This window comes from Pinus tabuliformis, chromosome 3_1 (genome assembly GCF_031772625.1).
Source record: "Pinus tabuliformis cultivar Carrire ecotype Pingquan chromosome 3_1, CPIR1, whole genome shotgun sequence".
In the NCBI taxonomy this organism is placed as follows: Eukaryota; Viridiplantae; Streptophyta; class Pinopsida; order Pinales; family Pinaceae; genus Pinus; species Pinus tabuliformis.
The window spans coordinates 753,860,526-753,875,724 of NC_142301.1; the positions used below are offsets into that span (position 1 = coordinate 753,860,526).

General features: G+C 41.4%; 1 protein-coding gene across 1 annotated transcript in view; it reads right to left on the reverse strand.

The window, feature by feature from the left end:
• The window catches only part of LOC149189565 (E3 UFM1-protein ligase-like protein), a 331,641-nt gene that overhangs the window by 209,031 nt on the left and 107,411 nt on the right, over positions 1 to 15,199 (reverse strand). Inside the window, exons 3-6 of the mRNA XM_089411846.1 lie at positions 13,372 to 13,638; positions 13,151 to 13,198; positions 4,042 to 4,107; positions 3,808 to 3,911 (exon numbers count right to left, since the gene is read on the reverse strand). Of these exons, the coding sequence (XP_089267972.1) occupies positions 3,808 to 3,911; positions 4,042 to 4,107; positions 13,151 to 13,198; positions 13,372 to 13,638 (485 nt within the window). The remainder of the gene's footprint in view (positions 1 to 3,807; positions 3,912 to 4,041; positions 4,108 to 13,150; positions 13,199 to 13,371; positions 13,639 to 15,199) is intronic.

The window sequence follows — 15,199 nt, forward strand, 5'->3', positions numbered from 1 at the left end:
TTAGGCCTTAAGGTCATCTCCATAGGGACATCCATGACAACGATAGGCTGCAACTAAGATTCTTCTAGGACAGAGTTTAGGTCTCTCTGCGTTTAGGGCATAACAGCGTTATAACCCTTGTTTCATGACTGCGTTTAGGTAGCAACTTCATTAGGCAGCGTAGCTCCTTCTTATCCATGACAACAACTAGGTCTAGGGCATCTCCTCGGTTGCATAAACTCCCTTTAGACCTGCGGCTAGGGCATTCTGCCTTCATGACTGTGTTTAGGGCATCATTAGGCCAGCAGATAGGGCTTGCTTCATCCCAGCATTTATCCTTCTCCATGATAGCATAGAGCCTTCTCCATTAGGGCAGCATTGTCTCTTAGGATCTCTCCTCCCACCAAAACCCAAAGACAAGTGGAGAGGAAGAGATCACAAGAAGAGTGTGTGTGGAAATGACTAGCACAAGTGTGGCCAATTTGGTCGCTAGCTGACCTTGACAAATTGTCCCATAACACAAATAAATACATATCTCCATGAATACTTATCGAAATCGTATGATCTTTAGATCAATCCTACACCTCTCAACGAGAGGAATCCAAGAAAAATATCAGTTGCCATGAATAACTTAATAAGTATACCCACATGGAGTTTGGCCCTAGTTTCCAATTTTAACAACTCATTAGCCTATCCATCCTCGTAGGCTATAGTCCACCTAAAAAGGTGAGAAACCCCAAAATACCCATTGCTGGGCAAGTTTTGGGGCAGTTGAGCGGAGAAACCCAGAATTGGGGCTTTGAGTAAGATTCACTCAACCAATTAAGAAGATGAAACCCCGCAAGGAAACCTACAAATAAAAGAGGGTTGAATTCATTTTGGAGCATCAATGTCAATCATTTCATTTGTTTATTGAGCAATATCTCTAAGGCTTTTAGAACGCCTTTTCTCTTGTCAATTTCGATGGTGAAAGATTCCACCCGAGTTGACATCATTCCATTTTATCTCTCTCTATTTGGGCATAGGACTATTATCTACAACAATGAGTCTATTAGGCAAGGTTTCTTTGTTTTGGACAAAGGACCATTATTTGGAGACAACGAGTTTTCTGTTGGGTTTAATCTCTTAGTCTTGAGCACAAAGAATCTATCGAGACAGTGAAAGGATCATTTGTTTTGTGACTTGGGCACGTAGACGTCTTATCTAATTGTTCAAACTAGATCGCAATTTTTTGTTCACTGTGACTTTGGTTAGGATCTGCCGAAGAGCTAGCCTGAACACAAGCAATGCATTAGAAAAGATATACCCAACTCTGTCTAACCCTCGCTTGTTTCAGGGAGCATCCAGATTAGGGCAGCAAAAAGTACAAAGATCGTAATTGACTAAGATCGAAACAGGAGGTAAGCAAGTCAACAATTGATCAAATGCCATTCTACACAGTCTGAGAGTAAAAGCGAAGTTAAAGGAGTCTGTATAAGGTGAAAAGTCCATCGCATGCAGACTAGAACGCCTCTTTGTGCAAATTCAAGGTCTTTTAAGGTTCGCGCCCTGTCACAAAGGAGTTCGAGAAGCATTGCAAGGAGTCAATTGCACAAATTCACGTTGGTTTGATCATCAAGATTAAACCAAGTCTACTATTGGATCGTGCATATTCTAATGGTACATTAATATATTTGGTTGAAAATCGTGGAACTATGGTAGATTGAATTCTGTATTTCAATTGTTGAACCTGTGCATTGCTAAGATTCGAACTCTATTATTATAGATAGTGATGGACTGAACTTTGTATTGTTATATTCTGTCAAGTGTATTACACTGTTTTTTTGGGCAAACATTAAGTTGTTTGTAAATTGTATTAAATATTATTACTGCAATTAGAAAGGAAGGATTGCTGCTACAGTAAAACCCTAGGGCAGAATTGCCCTAGCATGTTACAGTTGAGGGCTCCTAGTGTGTTCGTGTGCGTGATTAGCCTCAAACCAGGTCTAGGGCCTAGGAAAAATTCAACATGCTATCAGAGATACTTTGAAGAAGCACGTGGATCAGAGTATGCACAGGAAGCAAAGTGATCCAATGAAGGTTGTGTAGACTCAGAGGGAGTCTAGCTTCAGAGGGGGACTGCAGAGGATTGTCATCTGCCCAATGGAAGTTCGAATCTTCAAGTTCTAACGAGATAGAAGAGTTTTCAAACCATGCAAGGACAGTCACGGAACATGAGAGAACATTCATGGTGTTCCAAGGAATGTCGTAGATCCTGCAAGGACAAGCATGGATCATGATAGAAAAGTCATGTTGCATGCAAGAACATTCATGCACAATGCAAGACAAATCTTGGCCAAGTACAAAGAAGTCGCGGCACATACGAGGACAGATATGGCTACACAAGGAAAGTCATGACTCATGTGAGGATGGTCATGAGCATGCAAGGAAAGTCATGGAGCTGGAAGCATGAAGGTAACCCTAGCAGTGCTGCCAAAACAAACCTCACACTAGCAGAGAGTACAGTTGCCAGATGATATCTTCTAGACAAAAGTGATGGGCCCTTCCTCCCAGGCACCTGCCCAACTCTTCTTCTGGACAAGCATCTATTTTGAGTTTTCTCTATTCAGTTTTGAATGCCATGAGAAATGGCTCCAGTGGACCAAGATAGTCTCTTACTGTTTGAGTCATAAGCTGAAGAGCCTATCATCTTTTACATCTTTCTCCTGGATAGCCTCTCCACTCTCTGGAGTTGACCTTCTAGGTTTTCAGATTTGATTGCTATTTTATTTCCAGTCTCTTTCTTTTATATAGGAGTCACTTTGGAGGTCCCACTTTGTATGGACATCATCGTACCTAAAACAGTCCCATTGACCTACTTCAGTAGTCATTTGTTGGACATTAATACATTTATCTTGTCTTATTTTATCCTATCTACCGGTCTAACATATCCGGAAATTGCTTTACAGCCAAACAAAGATGCTCAATAGATACACCAATACAATCATCAATCATCCAAGTGAATCTTAAGATATCAATGTAGGCATAGGCAGCAAAAGAAAACAGCTTTCTATTGAATAACCAGCCTTGAATAATACTTTTGAAATCTGATAACATAAACAGCCGGGAAGAAGTTCAATGTGCCTCTCTTTCAGCCCCTCAACAACTAGCATTAGCCCACTATAACAGTACAATATGATGATGCCCAGCCAAGAAGGACTAAATCTGAAACGAAATGATAATGACCTTGGGTGCAAATCAGCCCTGAATATTTTTCCAGAATCAAGCTTCAAACCTGCAATTTTATCTTCAGCCCCAAATACAAGTGTCTACGCAATTTCTCAACAATGAACTCTTGCCAATGGAGAGGAGGCATCCTTTTATAGGCTTGATTTACACTTTATATGGAATAAAATCTAAATGAGTACTCTAGAATTTCCTAGATGTGGGATGCTCCACTAAGCAAGCCTTCATTTTGACCTTGAGATAATCAAACCATCCAACTGTCACCCTCCAATACTGAATGCTCCACTGAAATATTGCTTTTCCTTAACATCTGTGCCATTCTAGAGGCTTCTCCATGCAACGCCCCCTTAAAATAGGGCTGATGCATCATAAATAACATTATAATAATGCCAGACATATGCATACAATTTTGTAAGAAACAAAAACAATATTAAACTACAAATGTATGTGAAAAACTGTTCCATCAGTACAACAAAGATTAATTGAATTAAGCACTTTAAGTTTCAACTTTCAACAAGAAAATAAAAATAGATATTAAAAGATCATATGCATTTAAATAGGTATTAGAAAATGCTATAAAGTGTTACATGTTCTGGCCCTTACCATCCACCATGTTCAATAGCATCCTCTGCAGAAGCATCCAACATGCCAACCATTGAAGGATGCACGAAAATTTTCTCCAGAGATATACCTTCTGTATATTTGGACTAAGATCCAAGAAAAAAGAGGCGCGCCATTTAGATTACTGTCTGATGATACTCCAGCTTCCTCACTGATATCTTCAAAGTAGCCAACAATTGCATTGATCAAAGAAAAATTATAATAAAGAATTCTTACCTGTAAGTATTGTTTAGGCTGGGGAATTGCAAGTTTGTTGAGAACATCATAGCCAATGAATGAGTTCTGCATGATAAATATCAGCAAGTATGAAAGCTATATAAAGATGGAAGCTAAAACAAACCCATGCAAAAACAGGCAGAGCATGAAACAACTATGAATGAATGAGTTCTGCACGATAAATATCAGCAAGTATGAAAGCTATATAAATATGGAAGCTAAAACACACCCATGCAAAAACAGGCAGAGCATGAAACAACTATGAGAGGTGGCCCTAAATATAAGAGAACCAAAAAGTACCAAAACAAGAATATAGACATAAAAATCAAGATCTGTCAAAGTTATGCATCAGTTATAATTACATATTGCCCAGGAAGAAAGCAAACCCAAATAATAATATCCATACAAGTTATAATGGTCACAAGCAGATCCAACTGCAATTTTCTGCCACTCATACAGGTAGGAAAACACTGTAAGACATGGGTCATAGTAGGTTACATGGTTTCTCACTAATCAAGAGGGTGCAATAATATATCCCGATATTTCCATTGCGATCAGATAGGCAACTGCCTCTATTTGATTCATTTCCTATGCTTCACCTTTGTCAAGGAAATCCAACTAGGAAGAAAGGTGTGTTATGAGGATAACCCTATTGCTTGCCATCCAAGCAAGGAGCTTTGACGGACCAAAGTATAGTCTTGTGCACTGTGCTATAAAGTGAAAAGGTGGAATGATATGGGAGCCACGAAGAAAGGCGTTGTCTTATGGTGTTGGGGTATGATTGATTATACAGTGCTATCCATTGGAGAAAGGCCCAAATGGGAAGAGGATTGGCTGGCAATACAGTATTTACTAGAAGCAGGACTACCCAAAGCATACATAATATTGGATTCAATTATCACATAACTTAGGTGCTTGCGTAAACTTACATCGATGCTAACTCAGGTGATCTCACTTGTACTTCTGTAATAAATGTGGAGAACTGCTCACTAACAAAAACTGTCAATCCAGACATGGCTGAACTAGAGGACTAAAGGCACTGATAAGATAACATAAGATAAGAAAATTATGTTAATGTCGAATAAATGACCACACAAGTAGGTCAATGGGACTGCTAAGTACAATGATGTCAATACAAAGGAGGAGTAATAAAAAGTCTCCTATATAAAGAAAAGAAAGTAATGTAGAAACATGAAATCTATAAGCAAAAACACGAGAAAACCCTCAGATTCAAGTGTAGGCAGCCACAATAGGAGGGAGATGTGCAGAGGGAAAGGATCTAGGGACTGGGTCATGATACACTAGATCTACCTCTCCAAACATTAGAGGCCGAATGAAGGAAACTCAAGATAGGATGATGCCCTGAAGAAGAGCTAGGGGAAGATTTGAAGCCTCTACTGTGCTGCTGCGCAGCCGCTATAACTTGCTGCTGATGTCTAGGTGATCTTATCTGCCTACTGGTAAGGGATTTGGTCTGGAGACATCTTTGAGGTCTCTGGGGAGGGGGAGTGATCCCTCTGGTCCGCACTGATCTGGAGCTAGAAGCAATGTTTTCATCAGCCTATCTCTTAGTGCCCCTAGCTGATGGAACACTATAAAGTAGGTAATCCACTGAACAAGATCCGACTTAGGAGGAGAGTGGAGAGTGTGGGTATAAAGTCTGACCGCCTCCGGATAGTAGCCATAATGGATTAAAAAATCTTGCAAAAGGAAAAAAGTTGGAAAATAATTGTTAAATATCGAAAGACACTAATGCCCATATCCACTAATGTTGATAACCTTAAAGCTCAATTCAGCCATGGAGTCACAACATAAAATAAGATTACAGAGTACAAAGGGATAGATTGTTAGTTTTTGTAACATCGGATGTGTTCTAGCCACGAAATTTGGCAAAGAGGCTAGAATACATGAGATCTCCATAACCCAGAAATCGTTTCTAGAAATTCCGTCTAGAGGTGTCTCAATTAGATTATTAACTATTTTTAAATATTTCCTAAGTCTAAACTTAGGAAATATAGTTAATTAATCAGTATTAATTGAGATAAGGTGAGAACCATCTAGAAACTCACATAGATCAATCCAGAGATGATCCTATCCATTGATTAAGTTTTAATCTTAGTCGTTGGTGCTCCAAGAATGGATTATAAGAGGAGGTCGATGTGGTGATGGAGAAGTCACTAGTGCAGATACTCAATTGCCCAGGCAGTTCGATTTTCTCAGCAGCAGTAATTCAGCAAAGAAGATAAAACCAAAGGGTGAGTAGCAAGTGGAAGAGGAGACTAGCAGCGTTCTGGGAGGAAGGTTTCCTGTCACCGAAAGAGGCAAAAAAAGGAAGGCCGAAATTCTCACAAAGTCAGCATAAGCTTTGCGCAGAGGGTGACACAAGAGGCTCAGTGCAGAGGCTAAGGAGGTAATTTCTGAGGTAGAAATTAGTTGTGGGGTGAAACAAAATTCTCACAATAATTTTGTCAGTATTTTCCTCAGATTAGATTGTCAGTTGGGCATCTAAATTATAGTACTCATAATTGTTGTTGAAGAATAATAATAAAACCCTCATCTACTACACCGGTTTTCCCGCATTGGGTTTTTCTGGGGACAGTTATCCAAAAAATAACAGTGTCAAAATTCTTGTGTGTATGCTAGAATTTCTCAGTTTTCAGTGTTTTTATTTTCCACGGTATTTTTATGGTGAAAATTGTAGTTGTGAAGTTTGTCGTAGCAAATAAACTACATAATTAAATTTACAGTTAGATGAATAATTTCCAATTACTGCAATAGATAAAAATTTCACATGGTATCATAGCACAGTTGATCAGTTGGAGAGCCCAGAAACGAAGGAGAGGAATTTCATTGCTCAGCAACGGTAGCAAGCCGAAATTCCCAAGGACAACACAGTGTTTTTGCCAGGAGGCCGAGTTGGTTGAGGAAGTTCGAGTTTTCTAAGAAAAGGGGAAGAAAAATTCGATCCTTCCAGTTCGAGTGATTTCAGAGGCAGAGGGAGCAGCTTAGTTATTTCGTTGGGCAGATCTCTAGCAAGACGCAAAAGGTTTTGCAGCAGATTTCTAGTGCAGAGCCAGTGTCGAGTGAAAGAGGAATAGCACACTATAAATTCTTCAGCATAACCATGGACAGAAGTAACATTCATGAGACTTCAGATTTGTCTTCCAAATTGGAGGACGACTTTGCTTGCTTATCAGGATCAGCTTCACAAGATGTTTGGTATATAGACAGTGGAGCACCAGCTCACATGACAGGGGCTAGAGAATGTTTCTCTAGCTACACGGAGCAGATGGACTTCGAGATTACTATGGGAAACAGGAGGAAATGTACTCTAGTAGGGATAGGTACCATAGATTTTCAGAAGGAGACAGGAGCAAGCATCAGCACTACAGATGTATTACATGTGCCAGGATTGGGTATGAACTTGATTTCAGTATCCCAGTTACAGGATAAGGGGTATGATATTCACTTTGTAGGGAAGAAAGTGTATGTCAAACACCCAAGCTGGAAAAAGGTAAGACAAATTGGAGTTCGAAGTAACAGATTGTACCGATTACAGATTGATTCTCCATTGGCACTAATAGGCAGTGACAGTAGCAGTGGGAAGGAACTTAATGAGTTATGGCATAGGAGAATGGGACATCTACACCATGGAGCACTCAAGATGTGCATGGCTAGCAGGCTGCAACAGTGCGAGAGGCACGAGAGTGTTGCAACGGTGCAGGATGGCACAAAGACGGGTGCAACTATGTGAGATGCAGGGAGTTGTTGCAGCAGCGCAGAGGTCAGTAGAGGGAGCACTTGTTAGCGGCAGAGGGAGCTTCAGAATTGGTAGTGTTTCTAGCCTGACAGGGATGTCAGAAGTTGGGTGGATCAGTTACTTACTTCTCAGTAACTGAGTTGCAGTGCAGTATGCAATAGCATGATGTAGCATGATGAGAGGGGGATGCAGTGCAGATGCAGTGTTGGGAGGATGGACCTGCAGCAACACGAATATAGCAGTGGCAGTGACAAGGCCATGGGCAGCAGTACAGCATGCGGCAGTGCAAAGGATGTTGGGCGGGGAGGCCTAGCATCAGCACAAGTATTGATGTCGATAATCAGAGTGATGCTTAGTGAGAAGTATTACTGGAGCACAGTCCTCACTAAGAGGGAGTGTTGATTTGGGGTAGCATCGGATGTGCTCTAGCCATGAAAATTGGTAGAGAGGCTAAAGCACATGAGATCTCCAAGACCCGGAAATGGTTTGGACAGATTATACCCGGTTTGGGAGATATTAAAATAATTAATATTTTTAGTGGAGTTCATAAGTCTATACTTGGGAAAAATAAAATATTAATGGGTATTAATATAAGTCTAAGATTAGGTTAGAACTTAGAAGGTTCCAAAAGTCATGGATCAAGCCAAATCTAATCTTAGCCGTTCATTAAAGATTTAATCTCGGTCGTTGAAGGACCAACGAGAAAAGTATCAGAAGAGGTTTGAGGGTCAGTTAGAAGATACACCAGAGTGATCAGTCATTCAATTTGCTAGAGCGAGGCTGCTAAGCAAAGTCAAATTAGTGATCAGCAGCGAGAGGCAGTGAGTACTAGACAGAGAGGCAAAGATAGTGTCGAGAGACCAGCGCAAAGGCAAAGTACTAAACAAAGAGGCACAGATAGTGTCAAGAGACCAGCGCAGAGAGAGAGTAGCAGCCAGAGTAGGCCACGCAGAGCTCAGCAGAGACAACGCAGAGCCCAGAGGGATTGCGTCATCCACGCAGAAAGCAGCTAGAGTGACCTAGAGGGTCCCAGAGGCTGCGCAATGCCTTAGAGGGCTGACGCAGAGGCCAAAAGGGCCAGCGCAATGCTTCAGAGTCGCTGGAGAGGGATTTGTGGGACAGGTTTTCTGAATACCTGTTTCCGAATAGAGAGGTATCGCTGCAAGTTATTTTTTCTATCAGGTCAGCCAGTTTGGCGCCTAGTTGTACTCAAGGAAATACTGCATAATAATAAACCCTCAGAATAGTTGCACTGACTTTACCGCATTGGGTTTTTTCGGGGACATTTGTCCTAAAATAACGGTGCCACTTGTGTGTTTGTTTTTTTCAGCAGATGATCTGTAGATGTTGAGACTGTATTGTGTTTATTTCCTTATTTATATGTTTTAAATAACTTGTTCGAATTTAACAAGTAGAAGAAATAAACCAGAAGAATACAAATTAAATTTTTAAGAGATAGACTTAGAAATTTCAACATGGTATCAGAGCATGGTTGCAAATCACAGGAGAGTTGAAGGCGTCAGCTAAGCAGAGCATTTGCAGTAGAATCAACTTTCCCGAGTGACAGAAAGTTGATCCTTACAGAAGCGACAGAGGAAGGGTTGACCCAAAGGGACTGCGTCATCAGTGCGGGCCAGAGAGAGGTCGGCGCAGAGGCTGAGGAGGGAAAAAAGAGGCTCATGCAGAGCCACACAGAGACCAAGAGGGTTAACGTAGGGGCTGAGGGAGTTGTTTTTGCCACTGTCGGGATTGCGCAGAGCCTAGAGGCTCAGTCCTTCAGTTGCTAGGGCATAGGAAGTTGTGGGCAGTTTGCGAGAGCGAAGCTGGTGGGGTACTATGGTCAGAACAATGCCTAACAGCGCAAAACCAAGGTAGAGTGAGTTGCTACCAAGGCAAATTTCTAGCCAAGGAATCCGGATCAGTGTTGCAGGTGCACAGAAGATCGAAGAGGTGCAATTTGACGATTGGCAGAGGGATTTCCAGGAGGGAAATCGGGACTCAGAGGGAGTCTAGCAGAGAACTTCCAGATGAGAAGTAGAGAGACTCAGCAGGAGTCGAAAGGAGAACTTCTAGAGGGAAGTAGAGAGAGTCGAAGGAGTCGACAGAAGAGTAGAGAGATGGTCGTGAATGGACTGAAAGATCAGGACAGGCTGGATGAGGCATCCAACTTTGTGGTCTAGAAGGCCAGGATCTTGTCCATTCTAGATAGACATCGCATCAAGGGCTTCGCCTTAAGAACAATGGCAATCCCAGTTGACCCGATAGCTAATGAGAAGTACAAGGAGGCAATGGTCAAGGAAAAATGCATCATCCTTTATGGGGTCAAGGATCATGTGGTCCAACATATTGCCGAGAAGGAAACAGCAAAGGAGATGTGGGACATCTTGAAGACATTGTACCAGCATATTTCCGTGAAGAGGAAGATGTTACTTGAAAGTTGAGAATCAGCTATGTTCATACTAGATGCAGAAGGGGGAGCAGATAAATCACTTCCTCGGTCGGTTTAAGGAGAATCGGGACCAACTGACTTCCATAGGAGCCACGCCGGATGAAGAGATGATGGTAAGGACCGCACTTAACGCAGTCTCCGAGGAGTGGGAGACATTTGTCCAGAGCATACTGGGCAGGGCAAATCTTCAAGATTGGGAAGAATTGTGGATGGCTCTTCCTCGAGAGGAGATCAAGCGGTTGAGCAAGGTGGGAAGTAGCAGCAGAGGAGTCTGGATCAAGAAGGAATTGGAAGAGGATGCAGCTCTGGCATCTGCAGGAAAGCAGAGAAGAGGAAGAAGGACCTCTCCAAGGTCAAGTGCTTCCACTGTGGGGAACTGGGTCATTACGCGAACCAATGTCCGAGGAAGAAGAACAAGGGAGAGGTGTCTCACTCTAAGGCAGCGCCAGCGAAGGCAGAGAAGCAAGTCGAGGAGAATGATGATTGTGCCATGAGTGCTCATGTACCTCTAGAGAAGAGGTGGGGATACATCAAGCTATAGTAAGGAAGACTACAGGCGATGAGGGGCAGGATCCTTGAGTTACCCAAACTCTTAGATCAGATCCTTGCTACGGGAGCCCCGAAGAGAGAAGTAGCAGGACTGGCGGATGTCAGTAGAAACGGATGTGGATGAAGCAACAGAGAGTGCTACAGTGCAGTAGTCCCAGACATCGCAGAGCTAACAGGCTGCAGCAGTGCGAGAGGCACGGAGGAAGTTGCAGCATTGCAGGATAGCAAAGAGAGGTTTCTAGCGGTGTGAGGCAGGGATTTGTTGCAGTAGTGTAGAGGCAGTAGAGGGAGCACTTGATAGCGAAAGAGAGAGATTCAGCATCGGGAGCATTTCTAGCCTAGCAGGGATGTCAGTATTTCGGTGGATCAGTTACTTATTTCTCAGTAACTGAGTTGCAGTGCAGTAGCAGTTAGCAGTAGCGCGATGCTTCACGATGAGAGGGGGTTGCAGTGCAGATGTAGTGTTGGGAGAAAGGACCAGCAGCAGCACAGATGCAGAGGGAGTTGTCGTACGAATGTAGCGGTGGCAGTGGCAGGGCCATGGGCAGCAGTGCAAACAATGTTGGGCGGGGAGGCCTAGCATCAACACAGGTACCAATGTCGTATAATCAGAGTGATGCTCATTGTGGAGTATTATTAGAGCACAGTACTCGCTAAGAGGGAGTGTTAATTTGGGGTAGCATCGAATGTGCTCTAGCCATGAAAATTAGTGGAGAAGCTAAAGCACATGAGATCTCCAAGACCCAGAAATGGTTTGGATAGATTATACCCGATTTGGGAGATATTAAAATAATTAATATTTTTAATGGAATTCCTAAGTCTAAACTTAGGAAAAATAAAATATTAATGGGTATTAATATAAAACTGGTTTAGAAGGTTCCAAAAGTCATGGAGCAAGCCAAATCTAATCTTAGTCGTTGATTAGAGAAGTAATATCGGCCATTGAAGGACCAATGAGAAAAGTATAAGAGGAGGCTTGAGGGTCAGTTAGAAGATACACCAGAGTGATCCGTCATTCGATTTGCTAGAGCGAGGTTGCTAAGCAAAGTCGAATCAGTGATCAGCAGCGAGGAGCAGTGAGTACTGGACAGAGAGGCAGAGACAGTGTTGAGAGACCAGCGCAAAGGCAAAGAGCGTGAAGCAACAGCCAGAGTAGGCCATGCAGAGCTCAGCAGAGACAGCGCAGAGCCCAGAGGCATTGCATCATCCACGCAGAGAGTAGCTGGAGTGACGCAGAGGGTCCCAGAGGTTGCACAGTACCTTGAGGGCTGACGCAGAGAGGTTTGGGGCTGATGCAGAGGCCAGAAGGGCCAGCGTAGTGCTTCAGAGTCGCTAGAGAGGGTTTCGTGGGACATGTTTTATGAATACCTGTTTCCGAATAGAGAGGTATTGCTGCCAGCTATTTTTCTCTGTCGGTTGAGCCAGTTTGGCACCTAGTTGTACTCAAGGAAATACTACATAATAATAAACCCTCAGAATAGTTGCACCAGTTTTCCAACTTTGGGTTTTTCCGGGGACATTTGTCCAAAAATAACGGTGTCACTTGTGTGTTTGTTTTCTTTCAGATGATGATCTGTAGATGTTGAGACTTTATTGTGTTTATTTTGTTATTTATATGTTTTAAATAACTTGTTCGAATTTAACAAGTAGAAGAAATAAACCAGAAGAATACAGATTAAATTTTTAATAGATAGGCTTAGAAATTTCAACATATATATTTGTTTTTCAAAGTCTTAGACTAAAGCTGTTTCAGTGTGGTTCGTAATATGTTAGCTATCTTGATTCCTCGGACAAGAAGGAATGTTGGAGTATAGAGAAGATAATTGGAAGATTTAGACATTGACAACAGAAATTAGATGAAGATCTAAAAATTGATCAAAGTCAACAAAAGTAGGTTATGAATAAAAATTTATTGTTTGACAATTTAAGGCACATCCTACCACTTTTCTTGTATAAAAGCATAAGTTGACAATAACAAATGAGTATCAATGCTTACCCATTATTCTATTTAATCTTGGGTTCACTGTGCTTATTTCTCTTGTACATCTCCAGTCAGCACATTGGTCTACAGTTAGTATGATATGTTAATGTATCCTCCTCTGAGCAAAGCTCGGTGTCTTTTTCAGGCATGGTGATTCAACAGTTAAAGTAAAAAGACAGATAGAAACTAGAGACTAGGTGGAAAACAAAGAAGTCTGCATAGAACAGATTAGAAACCAACATTGAGCATTGAAAGTTAGCATTCAATGCATCACATTGAAGATTCTCAAAAAATCCAACATGCCGCTCCACTAATAAACAACTCAAATGAAAAAACCTTTCATAAAAGCATACAGTCCCAAAATACAAACCTGAGAAAAGAAAGACTCCACACTTTCACGTTGTGCAAGAGCAAATACCTGTCATTCAAAAACTAAAAGTGTGTCAGCTGAAAAGGTGAAAGACCAGGGTATAAGATAGACTGAATTATTCCACATAGCAAGCTAGAAATATGCTCTTAGAATAAGGCTCGTAATTCAATGAACTAGCCATTTTGCATCATGCCTAAATAGAACTACAAAGAAAAACATACTGCTGGTGTCCAAGATATTCCTGACCGGAGTGAACCAAGAACTTCCCCTTCTTTAATGAGGCTATTTAGTAAGGCCTGGAAAAAATTGCCTTCTGTAGAACCACCAGTTGCTCCGTCCATTTCTTGAAGCAACTGATGTAAGGAGCTCCAAACTGCAGATAAGTTGGTTGGGACCATAATTCCTCGTGCTGCTCCACGTACAATGGCCCTAACACGAGAAACATATGAAGGAGTATAAAGTTGGCCGCCTTCCAATTTCCCTTGTACCTGAATACAAACATAGATTACAAAACAAAATCACCAAAGAAATGCCCACAACACTTCCAAGATAAATTTAAGACAGAATGAACAAAAGGTTTAAAATCCAAATGGACACAGTGCACACCCCCTCATCTAAACACTCACACAAGGACAAGCAATACAGGCATTGTCCAATTCCTATTTGACTGCAAAGAACACAAGTAACAGATTAATTATTAACCTTGCAACTTTGACTCATAAACATAAAAATAATTCTAGATAAAATGCATGAAACAATAGTCTTAATCAATAAACAAAGAACACTAGAAAACACTTTTATTTAACATTGTGTTCTTTTTATTGTGATAGATGACACCTTTGAATGCAATCTTACCACTATTTAAACCCAAACTTAAAGGGAAAATGTAAAGGTGGTGTCTACTGACAGCCTTGCAAAGCTACTGCTAGGTGAGAAGAATGGAGCAGACAGAAGAATCCTAATGAAGTAAATTCTTTCCTGCCATTACTGCCTACTCCAATAGTGGTGGATTTTCTACTGAGATCATGGATTGAGAACCCAAACTCTGTGATATATCTTGTGGCAGTGACACAAGCATTCATAACAAAAGGGGCAAACCCATAACGTCCAAAAGGACAGAAATAATAATTAATACATGTGAAGATACAACGAATTGATATCCAGTCAAGAAGCTGTCATCTATACAGTACCTGCGAGACACAGCTATTCTCATGATAATTATTAATATAAACAATAGAATTAAGGGGCATTGCATGCCCCTCCGCATCTCCAAACAAAGAGATCACCGCAGCTCCAAACTGTTAGTGCAATTAATGCACCAGTATGGGTACTGCATAATATTTACTTTGTGGACATTAAGTTTTCTTGACGAAAGACTCTAATGGTCCTCCATGAATGCAGCAGTTCAAAAATGGTTTAGCGGTTCCTTATAAACATGGTAATTAGAAAGTGGCTTGGTGGACCACAATTAATATGGTGGTTAGTCTTTCAGATAATTGCAATATACATACATATGTGTGTGTGTGTGCATGAGAGAGAGAGAGGGAGACTCTTGATACTCGTAATCAGCATGGTGGCACACAATAAAGCCTATATTTGTGAAGTGGAGTTTTCCCTGACAGGGTTTTCTTCTCCTACAAACCTTGTGTTCATCTAATCATGGTAGTGGTAACTCTACTTTCCAGTGTGTTTCTATTTTATTAATCCTGATATGTTAACAGAGCCAAGGGACTAAGACTTCCCCACCTCTGACCATTGCTCGCTCAAACTCATTGTGGAGATCTGCTGTTTCATCCATCCCAAGTGGAGATGAAGCATTGCTTGGAGCTCCAGCAAGGCTGGTCCAGAAAGTAAGTCTTCAATCTGAGTTTGATTTCACGTGTTTTATCCAAGTTGGGTTTATTTTACAGCAGTACCTAGAATTTTATCCAAGTCGGGTTTATTTAACAGTAGTACCTAAACATGTGGGATTGGTGCTTTCGAAAGCTACAGTATAAATTGCAGAGGTGGTTTTTCCAGGATCTAGAACTCACTGGTAAGATCATAATG